Below are 16,433 nucleotides of genomic sequence, written 5' to 3'. Positions count from 1 at the left end.
CAAACCTCCTGAACAAAGCAAGGAATCACATTAATCTTCACAGCACCCTTGTGAGATAAATACAGCGTGACTGCTTACCCCGCAGCGTACTTTATCTGAAGATGTTATCTCATAGGACTCTGAATGCAGGAGCTTTCGTGCCTTAGCACAAGACTAACAAGACTTCCTGAATTCATTAATTAGCAGAAATAGTCACGCTAGTCAGTTTTTCTGATGATGCCACAAACAGCCAAGAGGTAATCCCTGAACACAGCCTGTTTTGAAACTGAATGGTGATAACTTGAGTGCATTAATCTAGGAGCTGGAAGCAGAAGTAAAAGGGATCAAAATGGATCTGCTTGCAATTTGTTACAACATATTTTTGTTTGGAAACATCGGTCTTTCTGATGTTCTGTTTGCCCCCAAATGCCATGCCTATGGCTAATTTATCCATTAAGAGAAGTCAAGCTGTCTGACCAAAGTCTCGGTCAGCGGGTAGCTTGCTGCTGTGATGTCAAACAGAGCTGAAGCAGTCAGAATCCAGGCCTCAGTCTATCACCTTGGGACACCTATGGATACCTAAAACAGAGTTAAGGACCACTGCTGTCAGGAAAGATGCACAAAAAGATGACCACAATTTATCTGATGAAACTTTTTGTTTGGAAAATAGAGCAACTATCAAGCGGTGCTCTACACTAGGACTGCATATCATTATGTTTAGCCCCATTTAATTTTGATTCCCGACAAATTTAAAACACAAATATAGGCCCTCATCCAGTGAGCATATGCATTGTGGCTTTATTCTTGAGACACAGCCCCACTGCAAATCCATTATCTCCAATTGAGTGGTCTCACTGAAATCAAATTAAGCAAAGCTTATTTAGGACTGTGGCCCAGCACAGTCATTTTCCTAACCATGCGTTTTACTTCACCTTCATTTATTCAAAGGATCTCATTTGTATTAGAAGAACTTCCATTTCATATAGAAGGTCAAAGGATTCACTGATCTGTTATTTCAACGGCAAAGTTCCTCCCAAACTAGTTACACATGAGCAATGTAGAAGAAAATAATAGTCAGTATAAATCAAGTTAGAAGCTCCCCCCTACCCCCTTTTTCTTAACGTTTCCTAGCAGGGCAGCACTGTCCAACAGATTTCCAATGCTTGTTTGCCAATGTTACAAAAATTTTCTGTATCACAGCAAATATATATTAATGTCTACCACTGCAGAATGGGGGAATTTTAATTTACACAGGATGCACAACAGAAGCTCTGTGCACAGAACTACATTTTAATATGTTTTTCAAAATGGACAGTGTCTGATGTTTACCACCTCTTCAGAAAAAGGTGAATTTTGACATCAAATTTGACTCTGCATTATCCCTATGCTCTCTAAACATTTCATCCCTCTGTTACTTACTCCAAAATTACTCCACACCTGGCACCAACCAACATTGTAAAACTACCTTCAACTGGAGTTACTAATTGCGACTGTTTGGTATAAAGAGGGGCCAGAAAAGCACTTATAGCTAATAGTCTGTGATAACAATACAAACAGTAAAATGTCTACTGCATGGGTAGAGATTACAGTAGCACAGGTTTTCATTTCCTGTTTTTATTGGTTGGCTGCAGACTATATGCATGCAGCAATCTTTGGATTACGTGATTCTGTGGACAGGGAAAATACCGCAGAGCACTGCATGTTAAGATACCTTTAAGTACCACTGATCTTACAAAAACGCATTCTGAGTAACTCCTTGCTGATCAAAATTTGCCAGTTACGTAACATTTCCCATACCAAACACGAAAATTCTGTGCTGAGAAACAGAGGGGAGGCATGGTGTGGAAGACAAGACAGTTTAAGAAGTCACAAAGCATAACTGATAAGGAAGACGAAAAATGAAGAGATGAAGAAAGTCGCAGTTCCAACCCATCCATTACATTCAAAGCAGTAGACTGCAATTTCAACCATGATGTTTCAGTTCTGGTAAAGAAATGTAATGGGCAGCAAATTGTTCAGCATAGCATGTTTTCGTCTCATTTCTGACCATGAAAACAGCATGCACTTATTATATCACATAAAGCTCATTATAAGATCAGGGTCTTTGTTTTCATAAAATGACTGTGGAGTCACAAACTTCTCCCGACAGGTAGCTAGGTTTCTGGGCAAAGAGAGGACAGGAGAAACAGCCCAGAGAACTTCCCCCATCGATGAGAAAATGTGCTGTAAGAAATGTATTTACAATAATAATGCAAAAATAGTCATAACTTTATTTTATTTTCCTTTGATGCATTTCTCAAAGCAATTCTAAACTGCTCTTTAGAAAGGCTGCCCCTACTACTCCAGAGCATACCCCCTGTAAACTACAGACACACTCCCAAAATAAAAACCCAAGAAGTGCACTAACAGACTATTAATGTATAACCTAAAGTATATATTATCCTTGGGGGAGACCTATAAAGGACCACATCTGAGAACACATCTTTCTTTCTTTCCACGTTACCTAGCACAAATATATAACTTCCTTACAAAAAACTCTCCTATCTAGATTATTAAATGGCTTTCCAGGCACTTACCAAGGTAAGGTTTGCCAAAACTTAGTCTAAATTTAGAAGCAGTAATTATATTAAATTCTGAAGGTATTTTAGAAACTAGAGTCAGAATTATTTGTTTTGAGAGCTGGAGGAGAAAGGAGAACAACATCCATGAGATGGCAATTCTCCTTCCTATTAATCTCAGTAATACCCAATGTATTGTTGTTTTTTAATTATTATTTTAATTGCGTATTTTTCAGCTCCGGTTTCAGTAGTCACAACACACAAACCTATATCTGGTCATAAATTTTTATTAGAACTCTGTTGAAAATAATAGCATTTCAAATAAAGGATGCTAAATAATGACCAAGTTAAATGATTCTATGCTAAGCCATGACTTCTTGGCCTGAAGGAGTAATTATATTGTCTCTGAAAGCTTTGCCAAAAACCAAATAGAAAAAATACCCCTGCCCAGAAAACTAAACCCTAAAATGTTATTCAAATAGCAAAGCTACATGACAACTCCCAGAGAAGAATGGTGAGTAAAACTTCTTACCTATTAAAGGAATGCAATATCCTCATTTTAAACAGCCTAAGCCTAAGACTTTCACGACTAACAATTACAGTAACAATATCTGTTCTTCTGGATTCTCCCCTTTTCCCTTCTCACACACTTTCTTTTTGGTGCCATTTTTCACTGGAAATCAAGATAACATCAGGACGTGACAGCCAGCTCTCTGCAACAGGGACACGCTGTGTGGATCTCCAGCAAAAAAAAAAAAAAGCGAGCAGGCAAAAAGATTTTCAGGGGAACCATAAAACGCAATTACCATTGTTCTTATCGTTTATAACCCATAGAGCCCAAATGACCTGGGAGAATACCTAATGGAAAACAGTACTCACAACAATAAATTAACAATTATGGGATGCAGACAATGCACTCCCAAGCTGCTTTTGAAGTATAAGAAGTCCTGTCATGCACCCATTTTAGGATGCAACAGAAGAAGGATAAACAACAAGGAGAATAATCTCAAGTCTCCGTACACTGACCAATTTCAGTCCTGGGTGAACGTAAAAGCAACAGCCATATATTCTGATTAACGATAGTTCAGATATTTCAGGATGTAACTTGTTTAAAAGAAAGCACCAGAAGCCACAACGTAAAGACTGATTGTTCAGTAGAGAGAAATGTTTGCTTTTTACCAGATTTCTTAGTCAGTATTTTCACATTTTGCAAAACGTGAACATATTTTTATACTTTCATTGTAAATAAATAAATAATATCAACTGAAAAATCTTACCTGCTTCCTCTTTTCAGGGGGAAGAGATGGGTCCCCATCCTACAAATAAACAGATATATTTTATCAGCGACTTATTTCTGAAGCTAGCAACTATATCAACTTTGTGGATCAAATTTTACAGCATGTGTCTTAACTACAATATTTTCAAAATTGTTTCTAAAATACTGCCTCTTGATTCATACGGGTAGTATTAATTTCTGCTCAAAAAATTTTCTAAGACTCAAGATGTGTTTACATTTCTAGAACAGCAGGCTATTACAAAATTTATGTTGCATTGTTTTCCATAACAGTACATTAAGTTGCTGTGGAATAATAATACTTCAGTCTGTTTTTAAATGGAATTATAACTGAAACTAATTTTCTCAGAGTAGGAACTGTCTTTTTGTGTCTTATGTAACAGCCATGGTCTCCTCAACACATAACAAATGAGTAATAGTACCTCCAGGACTGTACAATTGCAGGACTACTGTAAGCAACACCTAAACATTTTTACAGCACTCATTATGGATTTCTTTCAAAATTCAGGTCCATTCTTGTCCCCAAATTATACAATATTCATAAAGAACAACCTACAATCAGCTCCCGGTATTTCTTTTTCAGAGACTGGTGTCGTTCCCGCAGCTGGTTGGCCATAAGCTTGTATTGGTCTCTTTCCTGTTGACAAGTGTCCAGCTCTTTGGAAAGGATTAGCAATGCCTCTTTTTTACTTTCCAGCTTCCGCTTACACACCAGATACTGCAGAGGAGGAAAAAAAAAAACCCATAACCGTAACAAATCATTTCTACCCCAACCACAACTGGACTGCACAGACTCCGTTTATTTTCTCAAAGAGCATTCTCTGCACAGGATCAACATCTGACACAAGTCGTCCTAGTACACTATGAACAACCACTGAAAAGATTGTTGTATCAGAATCTGGAAATCAATCTGTAAGGCCGCGTACTCTCCTGATTACCATGTTAGAAAATTCAGCAATTTAGGTTTTCTTCTCCTTTGCCACACATGCAATACTAAGGGAAATATCACAATTTAACCTGCAACTCTGGGAAGGCTGCTGGAAGGAAAAGGCTTTCGTAAACTCCCTTTGCTACTTACCTCCACGATGCACAGTTCTCAGTTAGCAACCAGAAAGCCAATGTTTTCCATTTCATTCTCCTCTCCCTCCCCCTCTTTCCCACTACCAGCAATGTCCTCTGTGCTCAGCGTTCCTCCTGGACAGTGAACGAGAGCCACGCTATGGAAGAAAGGGTAACATGAGTAGCCACCAAAACTTACCTAGAGTCTGAAACCATTACAGTGAGATATGTTACAGGCACAGAAAAAAAAAAAAACAATTCAGTTCCTTGGCGCACTAGAATATTATTTGCTTAGTAAATCAAAAGAATGGGAAATAATGGAGGAATATCGCAAGCATCTGACCGAAGAGAGACAGAAGTGAGCTTTTCCCTTCCATGCTCCAGTCACCACCGCTTAGCTTAGGGCTCATACGCAAAGGGAAGCAGAATCTGCAAATCTTTGCTGTCCTGCACTAGTCTGATCTACTTCATTGCCTTTCTCTGTGGAAAGGAAGAGAGTAATGCGTACATCATGCTTTCCTGCAGTGGCTAAATTTCACCTATCAGAAGTTTCAAGCAACTTTTTTCATTTAACGTGATGTTCAATCAGCAGATTCTTCTCACCCATCACTTGACACTACTCATGCTAAAGTATATATTTCTATTTCTGATGTTACTCACATGAGATGTGGCACTAAATACTTTCTGAATTTGCTCTGCAAGAGACCAAATATCACAGCACTCATGAAAACAATTTATAGTTTCATTATATACTCTGACAAGAATACTTTGTCACTATGGGCTCTTGTACAAAGCAAGAGCATCAGCACTTCCATACTGTTCAAGTCAGTGCTGTTCTTTGGGACAAAAATCATTACTCATATATACTACTTGCTTGGAATTGACTTTGTTAACCTCAATTTCAAGTAAATAAGAAAGGGAGAAGGGAGTCTGGTATATTAGTACAGCCAACATTTTCCAAAAATTGTAAATGCTTAGTTGCAAAAAAGCAACTAAGCAGGAAGGGAATGAGAAAAGCAATTCCAAGAAGGATCTGAACTCTCAGAAAGGACACTTCCACCTTGGATTAATTTTATTTCTGGCAATACTGAAGTTGAAATCCTGCCATAAATTTTCTGGATTATGATACCTTGGCATCAGCTTTACAAAGGCAACTGCAGCTACGTGCTTGTCTCCTTACTGCTACCTTACACAAATGTCAAGTCCCCTGATAAAACACTGAAAGGCACTGGAAACTAAACTTTAATATTGTCAGCAAGTGATTACAGTGACACAGTAAGCAATCTTAAACTTGAAAAAAAAAAAATCATTCTTTCACTTACTGTGAAATATTTGTCCTGACAAACTCCTTTCTTTTTGCCAGCTTCATCTCATGTCTTAGCCAATTTTACAATATGCCTTCACTAAAATGTTTCTAAATACTAACAATCTGACACAGTAATTGCAGACAAAACTAAGTAAAAGCAAAGAGCCAAATCACCTCAAAAAAAAAAAAAAAAAGGACAAAAACCCCAGAAACAAAAAATTTGCCTTGTTCCTTTAATCAACAAGAAGCCTGAAACCAGCACATGCAGCCAAGGCCTACGCGGCCTGCAGAACAGGTTATATACAATGTACACAGTGGGAGGGGAGCAAAGCCAAACACCTCACCTTCGGATATGTACACCAGGAGCACATACCTCTAAGCAATGCCACGAAGGGTGGGGTGGCCTAGAAAAGCCAGAAGAGCTAACTGGCCTCTATGACAACAAACTACAAAAAATAATGCTTATCTGGTGGAAAACACAGATCCAGTGCTAAACAAAACTTGGTGCTGACATAAACTCCTGGCCTCCTCAAAGCACACATTGCTAGCCTAAAAGGCGGCTTCACCTTTAATGGTGGCGTTGGTGGGGGTAAGGGAATTGTGCTTTATCTATGAGGATGACAGTTACTGAGCCCTAAACAGATTGTAGGGACAACTGCGTTCAGAGTCTAAATGAAAAGGAATAATGATCTCTTCCTTGTGTAAACTATATTTTAACTTGATGAATTACCTACTGATGGAGTACCATATGGAAGAAAGCGGCTATGCATCTCTCATCAGTTTACTGTCTGGATTTTACTAGAAAAAGGAGCATCCAGCAGACTTTTTGAAACTGATTTTGTCTTTTGTATGTATTAACTTTCTCCCCTAAATAGGACAAAAATAGTAATTACGTATAGTAATTTGTTTCCATGTGTTTATCGTACAAGAAACAATAAATCCACAGCATTCCTGTGGAATCTGATTATTCAGCAAAAATATGCTTCCAATTCCAATTACTAGTTTCTTTCAGAAAAAAAAACAAATTATACCAAGATGGACCTCAAAGAGGTTATTCAATGCCTATGCTTTTGAATGTTAAAAAAAGGTATTAATAATGGCCATAAAGTGACATAATAGCTGAATACCAGGAGAGGATTCTATTTAGGGAAATAATTGAGTCCCACCAACAATTTCCTATATATGAACAAACAAGCCCAGCAAAATTGGCATGCTGTCAACAGGAACACAGGAGCATGATAGTCTTTTTGGAACAATGTAAGCAATATGGAAAATTTTCAAATAGTCTCAGAAAAAGCATGCAGTAGATGCTTCTGGCACTCCTATAGAGATTTCTTCCTGTGTATTTGAAGGAAAAATACTGTCTCGTGTACTGACTGATCAGCAGAACAAACAAGTGATTTCTGTAACGTGTTACAGTTACAACAACATATTGTTATTTCTTTCTTCTTAATGGATGTTGAAGAAGAATCCTTAGATTTAAAAAACAGTTAAACACAAACCAGCTACTATACTTTCAATCTAAAAGCTACCTCATGCAACCTTTCCTATCTGTCTAGTGACTTTTATCTACCAATTCACTGTTATCTGTAATAAAGCAAATTATAATTGCTACAAGGAAGATCATAATAATTAAAGGAATATATATGACACCCTACATCACTGCCTGAACTGCTTTACAGCCAGATAACTTCTTCAGTGAAACTGAGTAAAAAGTGACTGATGTTACAGAAGAGTGGAATTGCTCCAAGGTGACCCTCTACATCAAACACTTACTATTTGTCCATTGCTATTTTTAGTGACAAATCTAGACAGATCTCATTAATGATGACATAGACATGGTCTAATAATCCGATGAAGCTGGGACTCTGTCAACGTTTTAGATTTTTTTTTAAACAAACACACTAAATTCATATCACAAAATAGTTTATTTTAAATTTGTATAAATTACTGGCCTATACTTGGCTATTTTATGTGAATTAGCATCAAGAAGGAAAACATCTAATTTCCTGGGAGTAAAAGTACAGATATTACCTCCAGGTTCTGCTTTGGAATTGCTGTAGATCATATTCTGTGTGTTCTCAGTTCTCCAGATCTAGTGATCCTCAACTGCTGATATGAATTCATGGGTACACAGGCCTGAAAACCTGACACACACCAAGCGCTCAGAGAAACAATCACCTGTAATCACAGTCTTTTGGACAAGAGCTACAACTATTATTTAACTGCCTGAAGTGTTACCAAATTGCTCTTCACCACACTCTTGAAGGTAATTTTGTTGTGAAAATAACAAATCTAATGAAGTGTGTCAAAATGCATTGCAATGTCACTCTTTGGGGTGTTTGTTTACCACATTATAGAAACGTTGCTCCCCTTAACTTCAGATTAAACTAGTCAACATACCTGGAAAAGTCAACCCCTCAAACCCAGAGAAATACACAACTACCAGCCATTTGCCTGCCATCCCATCTCATCATGCCCTCATCTGAAATAAAACCACAGACAATGTAGTTTCTTTGCTTTTAGCCCCTAGTACCAACTCTGCTTTTCCTACTTTCCTACACTTCCCTCACTAACCCACTCCTAACTGCTGTAGCATGAAGCAGGCTGCTATCATTCACTGATGGACAGAAATATAAGCAGCTCCCCAGAACACCATGTCTTGTGTTGGTGATGTTATCACACCATGTCTTCACTGATCATTTGAGAATTAGCATCAAGTCATCTGATTTGATTATTCAAAATAACACTGTTTTGTGATACTCTTAAACATTTTGTACTCTACGCATCAGATTACATCATTAACTTCTCCGTGTCTGTTCCTCAACAACCCCATGGGTGTCTTACTCCAACCTAGACACACGTATAGCAAACAGTTGTTTGGCTCCCTGAAAGGCCAGCACAGCTCTCCATGGCACCTCTCTCACCATTCCTGAGAACCACGTCACACTGTCAGCTCTTTTACCATTTCCACTCCCTTTTCCCAATGACAAAGCCATTACAACACTAACCTGACCACCTTGGGACCTCAGAGTATCTCTTCCGCTCTTTTCTAGCCTAGAGCCACTGGCATTTGCCCACATTTGGAAAAGCACCAAAACTAGTGGTTCCAAAGCCTACACGGTATCTTCACATAGGTTTGGTTAAGTACCTCCCATTTTCTGTTTGAAAAGGCAATGTGATAGAAAATGAAACAGATGTTATAAACATGAATATCTCACTGATTTTCCTTCCTTTTCTCTCTAGTCCTCATAAAAGAAAAAAATCAGGCAACCAATGGAAAAATTATGGTTTGCCAGTTACAAGCAGGTTAGGTTTCTCACTCTTATGCAGAATTCACGTCTGGAATATTTAGATATTCCAACTGGAACTACTACTCACTAGTTGCATAAGAGAGAAATGAATCCACAAAACTCTTTCTCTAAGTTTTAAGTTGCTAATTATTAGGGAAGAGAACTCAAAAGCACATGTGTATCACTTCCCTCTGCTGTATGCAGTTAATAATGAAGAAATCGCCTCTTTAGAATGACGGATTGAATGAAGACTGTATTTCTTCAAACTAATTTTAGGAAGCATAGTCACCTATGAGTAGCTGTAAATAGCATACAGTGAATGCTGTAATGTGTGGGAGGTGACAAGGAAAGAGAAGCATTTTGACATTGGATTTAATTCTGAAAGCTGGCAAATCTGAAGGAGACGTCAGCAGTAAGAACGCAGGACAATCACTCTAGTCTAGGGGTTTCCTAGGAAACCTTTCTTGCTTCCAGTGGAGAAAACCGCCAAAAGTACACATTCTACAAGCAGCATTAAATTAGGATGAGTGCCAAAGCTCAATGAAATTAATGGGAAAACACTCACTGACTTCAATGGAAAGGAGACTGAACTCATAGAAAGTCAGCTCTCTAAAGCAAGGACAGAGGTGGTCATGCACACGACACAGTGTTTCTTCCTCACCACACATGATCCTCTGGCGCTACTGAAGTCATCCCACCCTACCAAGATCACAGTACCAAGATTTTGCCGACCAAAATTGTTTTCAAGAATTCTACTCTTTTTAGTGCGAGTATAGCATAATAAACCTGACTGTGATTACTTCCTAGCAGTGCATTGAGCAAAGCAGTATCTGTCATATTTTCCTTTTTTCATCCTCTTTCAGGTGGGAGAGGAATTCTGTTTGCATCAAGGATTTTTCTTGTTTTAAATAGGAGACATTCAACAGCATGTTCAAAGGAATGGGCCCTATTCTTGAGGCAGCATTTTGAGATTTATGAAGATCACTTGTTTCTGGAGGATTTAATTTAGGCCATGATCTCAGTATAGCCAGCAGGAAAGTTTTTGCTATGGCTCAGTTTCATTTGTGTCAAAGAAGTAGAGTTATTGATTTGGTCTTCATCCTATAGCTTACCATAAGCTTTAAAATACCCTGAGGCCACACACTGACCTAAAGATAAGAAAAAAATCCAGGCTCTTTCCAAAAATTATGTGGTAACCCAACAGAAAACTAGAACAGAGACTTGAAATACATTTCTCAAAAATTAGCTCTACACACTCAGGTTAGCCTGCAATGTTTAGAAGTATTAGGAGTTATTAAAGAGGTCTGCTTATCCTTTTTACACACACGTTGCTTGGGCTCAGCTGAAACACCTAGCTTGTGATTTTGTCACTCCACAGAAAAGGACAAGCCAGCAAGACTACAAAGAAAGTTAGGAAGCTAGAACAAATTTCAAATGCCTGAAAACTCAAAACTTCTGCAAGCACTATATCTTCAGAAAGTTACAAACAACAAAAAAATTGTATTCCATCAAGCTCTGCAGAGATTTACAATTTGTGTGTGTGTGTGTGTGTGTACACACATGCACCCTCCATAACTACTTGAGGTCAGTTCAGGAATGGGCAAAATTTCTGTGAATTCTCAATCCTGAGACTTGTTCCTGCGTATGTATTTGCAAAGTTATCAGTGGAAATAATGACTCCTACTTCTACAGCATTTGGGAAGCTGGCTTTTTCCCAGTATTTCTTTCCACATCACCCTATTCAGAGTTAGTTTAAAGGCTGTGTAGAGTACACATGGTGCAAATCTCAGCACAGCACCAGCTGCTCACGAGGCCCGAAATTGAGTAAGCGGAAAAAATCTGTAACACGAAGGCAAAAGAACAAGCAAGAGGTTGGCAATGACAACAAGCGAAGTAGAGAAAGATAGACATGAAAGGGTACAGAGCAAAAGGCAATGAAATGGAATAAAAAGGAAAAAAAAACAAAAAATACAGAAAAAGCGTGAAACACACCAAAATAAACAAAAAATACACTTTTTTGAAAAAGCCAGATTACAAAGGTGTCCAGCTGTGTGTACAAATGTTTGCATATGTGCATTTAAGGATCAAAAATACATCTTACCACTTTTCTTAACATCTGAGATACCTGACTTTTAAACTTTACAGTTGCTTTGACAAGTATTTTAAGGTGAGTGCCTCCTGGCTTTCAAATTTGGACGACTCAGCTTCTGGAAGTGAACGTGACCACTGATCTGGATCCACTGGCTTCTGATCTTTTTATATAAAGATTTTTTTTATCCAATTCTACATTTAATTGTCCAACATATGGGATGTGAAAATGTTTAGAGCTACTAAGACTCCTTCTGCCTATGTTAGGCTTTCCATTCGACAGCACTTCTGAATGTTTAGGAAACGCTGTGTAAGGAACAAAATCGTTAAACTACCCAGCAGGTACTGAAACTAAGAGGCCTGGATAAGCTCTGTACCTTCCCCTGAAATTGCATATTGAGGAATACAGTAAATTGGGAAAACGTATTTCAAGTTTCTTCAGAAGTTAGAGCTGCTTTCTCACAGACCCATCAGTATTAGTAGAACTCAATGGGTAAATCACACAAAGTTAATCCTAACAACCAAAAGAAAGGGAAGGCAAAACAGGGACGCCTATAACCTGACAGCGTGTGCTACAGACTTCATGCAGAAAAACAGGCTGTAAGCCTGCTGTGGGAACAGAGAGAAGGGAAGGAAAAATGGAATATAAATCACTATGTCTCTAATTGTTCCTGAGAAAAAGAAATTACACATATGCTTAAGTATTTGTGAGACTGTAGCTCAACAGAGTCATTAAAGTTTGCTACAGTCAAGAAGCCTCTAAAACAGAAATAAGCGTTCACCCAAACAATATGATTTCAGGATTGAGTTTGTAGGTTAAATCATATAAAAAGCCAGAATGTTCCAAAGTGATTCAAAATAACTTTTTAAACTCAAGAACAGGGACATTTCCTTTTACCTCACCTCTGGAATTCTCTCCTCCTTCTCACTCTTCCCTGCCATGTGACACCATCCCTCCGCCCTCAAATAAAACTCCACTCCGGGACTGAGATGTCAGTTGAAACATCCACAATCAGGATGCTGAAAAGCATACTTTTTCCACTTTCTTCTGGATTACGTTGTGTGCTTGACAGCACTGAGCATGTAGGTAGACTGCAATTCTGGAAGTACTGCACAAGCACAGACCTGGGCCCACACAAACTCCCATGGAAATCACTGGGAGATGTGACAGGTTCAGGACTCTGAACTCATGCCTCCTTTTGACAGGTTAGGGCCTTAGGCCATGCTCACATAATATAACTGAGGCAAAGCCCTACAGAAACCGGAGGAATTCACCTAAGTGCATCATAGCCTGGGACAGGAGACTCAGTTTCCCTTTAGGCACATGCCTTTTGCACAGTTTTGTTTGCTAGGGGTAGACATGAAAATATTGTTTTTATAATTATGTTGTATCATAATGCAAAAATAAGTACCTTAACCTATTTTTAATTTCATATTTTTACCCTGTTAAACAGATTTAACTTTGATGATATTAAGTTATACGGACTTCAAGTTGTTTAGAGATTGGTAACTTATCCTAAATTAAAGGGTCTACTTTTAAACATTGTGGATCTGTTAAGGCGGACATAGTAGGTAACAACATTTAACGCTCTTGTGTTCTTAAATTCGGCCTACCTCTTGAAATTCACGAGCCCCAAGCTATTCCAGATTTCTCCCCCAAGGCTTAACTGACGCTACTGAGTTCAAAGCCTTCGCATTTGTGATCCATGTGAAACAAAAACCCAAAGCGTGCATTTTGTGAGGATACATCACATAAGCAAACTCCTACGAGCGAACTGCGGCCCCCACACCGATGCCACGGCAGGGCTCGCGCTGCAACTGTGAGCCGCTGCCGCATCCTCCCCGACGCCCGTAACCGCATAAGGCCCGAGGCCTTCGCCGAGGCCACCTCCGTAGGTGAATCCCCGGAGACTTCAAACCAACGCCTGGATCGGTGCCTAAAAACTGCGTGCTGGCAACCAGCCGAAAGCTAACACGCGCAAGAAGAGCGGTAGGGCCTGGCGGTTCAGAGACCCTTGCGCCCCCAGCACGCAGCGGCGGCGCGGACACCGCCGTGCCGCAGGGAGGACGACGCCACGCCGGAGCCGGGCCCAGCGCCCTGCCCTCCCCAGGCCCTGGCCTCTCGAGGCCAACGCTTCGCCGAGCCGGGCGCCCGCCGCCCCCCCGGCCTCGGCCCCCGGGCGCGGCGGCGGCGGTGGCGGTGGCGGCCGCGGGGCCCCGCTCCCCCGGCGGCCCCGGCCACCCCGCGCCGCCGAGGGGCGGCACCTGCCGCCCGCCGGGGCAGAGCACGGGACCGCGCCGGGCTGGGCGGCCCCCGCCCTGCCCTGGCCCCCTGCGGCCGGCGGCAGCGTGCCCCGTTCTGGGCCGGGTCTGCCGCCGCCGCCGGCTCGGCGAGGCCGGCTGCCGCCGCGGGGGGAGCCGGGCGCCCGGCCCCGCGGCCTCCCTCCCGCCCGCCCGCCCGCCCGCCCGCCCCGCCGCCGCCGCCGCCGCCGCCGCGGCCTCACCTCGCTCACCAGCCCCTGCCAGTCGCTCTCGCTGCGGTGGGAGCTCATGGCTCCGGCGGGCCGCGGCGGCATGCGGCGGCCAGCGGCTCGGCCCGCCCCGGCGCGGCGCGGCGCGGCCTTCCGCGGAGGCGCCGGCGGGGAGAGGCGGGGCCTGCGGCCTCCGCTCGCCGCCCGGCCGGGGCAGGGGCAGGGGCAGGGGCCGGGGCCGGGGCCGGGGCCGCCCCGCGGCGGCGCGGCCACGGGCCTGGCCGCACGGCCCCTTCCGAGGGCAGGGAGGGCAGCGGGCTGCCGAGGGCCGCTGCGCCAGGGCCGCCCCTTGGGCCCCGCCGCCCCGGCAGCGCGGCGGGCGTGCGGAGAAGGGCCTGGGCATGGACGCGCAGGTGTCGCCTGGGGCCTGCGGCCTGGTGGTGCTTTAGCCTGGGCTGCGCGCCCGGCTCCGTGCTGGGGGCAGAAGGAACGCGGCCCATAGCAGTGTTGGCTGGAAGAGGGCAACGTACAGCGCTGTTCCCTGAGGAGTGTCCATAAAACCACTTCAGAAATGTCTAAGCAGGGAAATTTGGATACACCTTGGGGGGGGGGGTGAGGAAGGGGATGAAGGTCACTGGGTCAAAACCCTAATCTCAAACCAGGATAAACAAGTAACATGAGGTTACCCACAGTTATTCTTGGTTTTAAGTAATACAATAGAATAAGACAACACAGTAAAATGCACATCCATTGTTCCTTACCACAATTTCCCCCGCTGTTTAGACTTGTTTGTGGCTTGACATCTAGGCACAGTGTTATTTTGTTCTCTAAAATGGCTGCGAGATCTGCTTTTACAGCTTCCCATCCCTTTGAGCAGGTGATCCCTCAGCCCCACCGTTGATAACATTTCTATTCTGGCTGCTTCGTTTACAGCTTATATGGGAAGAAACATAAGCCACAAAGGCTAAACTGAGCAGGAGTTCTCTTTGAAAGTAAGATTATCAAGTCTAGTAACTGTCCATGGTTATTTACAGATCACAGCCCTCTGAAACTGGAGGTAAAAGACTGGAAGGGCAGCTAGCTTTAGTATACAACTGTAATTCGATAAAGATATACAGAGAGTTCATACATTTTACCTGCAAATTATAAATCAAATTTAGACATTTTATCTGAATTATAGTCCATTTTATTCTAAATTAGCTATTCCTTACAATCACTCTGTAACCATAGTGCTCTAAAGAATACATTCATCTTTCCTCTTTGTTCATATTTTTCTGTGGTTTACAGTATCATTTGTGCAATATATCACCATCTTACATGTCCTCTTAGGCTTCTGTGACAAACCTTTGCTGAAAGCAGCTTCTTGTTTGCACCAGCAAATAGCAAATAATGAAAAATAAATCAAAAAGAATTATAATTTAAGCCCACTGGTTAAAAGAATTGTTAATAGTATCAGAATGCCCATCATTTATATAGTAGTGTAATAGGCATAAAACTGTATAAATGCCAGCATAGATAGACCAAACAGCATCTTTTCCCCATTTTTTTTTCTCATTTGCAGAATTTCGGTCCTCTTTTCTTTTTTTTCCTGATCTTTTCGTACTTCAGACTCAGAATACTCTTGAAGAAAGAGCTCTGCTTATGAGAAAGATAACTCTCAGCCCTCAATTTTGAGGGATGTCACTCATTTTAATCCCAAAGTTTCTTGCAGTTCCCACAAATGTAATGTTTTCGTTTTATTGATGCTGATTATTCAAATGAAATTGTGCTATTGCTTCTTCTGGAAGAAGAGGTGAAAGAGGTTATAAAACAAAAGGAACTCTCAGTGTTACCGGCTCTTAGGCTTTTATCTTAAGTCTGATGAGAGCTGGAGTTTTGCAGAAAGCCAAGCTCTTGGATGAGAGCAACCACTTTCTTTTGAAGTAAAAGAACATTCAAGGGAATAAATAAAAAATGAGCTGAAATATGCTTTGAGTGTGCTTGATAGGATCAGAAAGCAAATGAAAGAACCCAAGTATATATTTTTAAATAATCACTTTTAGTGCCTGATATCAAGTGCCTTTTGGCAGCTTCTTCACCTTTTCTGATCCTCTCTATCTTACTTACCAGTGGGTACTGCGATACTATTATGTAATGGTTCCAAATGGGATCCGGTTACTCTGCTGGGCTCTAGACAGACATACATTGAGATATGATACCTTCCTTAACTCAGACAAGCAAGTCAAGAATAAGCTGACAGAAAAGAATTACTATCATCCCCACTTTATAAATAGGAAACTGAAGAAAGAAGCAACTGCCTTGCCCAAGAAAAAAAGAGAATTTCAAACTTAACCAGGAAGTGAAAACGCAGATTATACCAGTACCAATCCACTGCTTTCACTGCAG

General features: G+C 41.4%; 1 protein-coding gene across 7 annotated transcripts in view; it reads right to left on the bottom strand.

Annotated features, from left to right (window-relative positions):
- The window catches only part of CCDC149 (coiled-coil domain containing 149), a 53,300-nt gene extending 39,098 nt beyond the window's left edge, over positions 1-14,202 (bottom strand). For 6 of the 7 annotated variants that reach the window (XM_068943265.1, XM_068943266.1, XM_068943267.1 and 3 more), the window contains exons 1-3: positions 14,082-14,201; positions 4,388-4,549; positions 3,815-3,853 (exon numbers count right to left, since the gene is read on the bottom strand). In XM_068943265.1, the coding sequence (XP_068799366.1) occupies positions 3,815-3,853; positions 4,388-4,549; positions 14,082-14,153 (273 nt within the window). In that variant the 5' untranslated portion in view covers positions 14,154-14,201. Of the gene's footprint in view, positions 1-3,814; positions 3,854-4,387; positions 4,550-14,081 lie in introns of all 7 variants that reach the window. The other variant, XM_068943270.1, reaches the window with a different exon arrangement.
- Positions 14,203-16,433: the final 2,231 nt, after the last annotated feature.

This window comes from Struthio camelus, chromosome 4, assembly GCF_040807025.1.
Source record: "Struthio camelus isolate bStrCam1 chromosome 4, bStrCam1.hap1, whole genome shotgun sequence".
In the NCBI taxonomy this organism is placed as follows: Eukaryota; Metazoa; Chordata; class Aves; order Struthioniformes; family Struthionidae; genus Struthio; species Struthio camelus.
The sequence above is the reverse complement of the archived record's forward strand: the minus strand, read 5'-3'. Positions and strand labels throughout refer to the sequence as shown.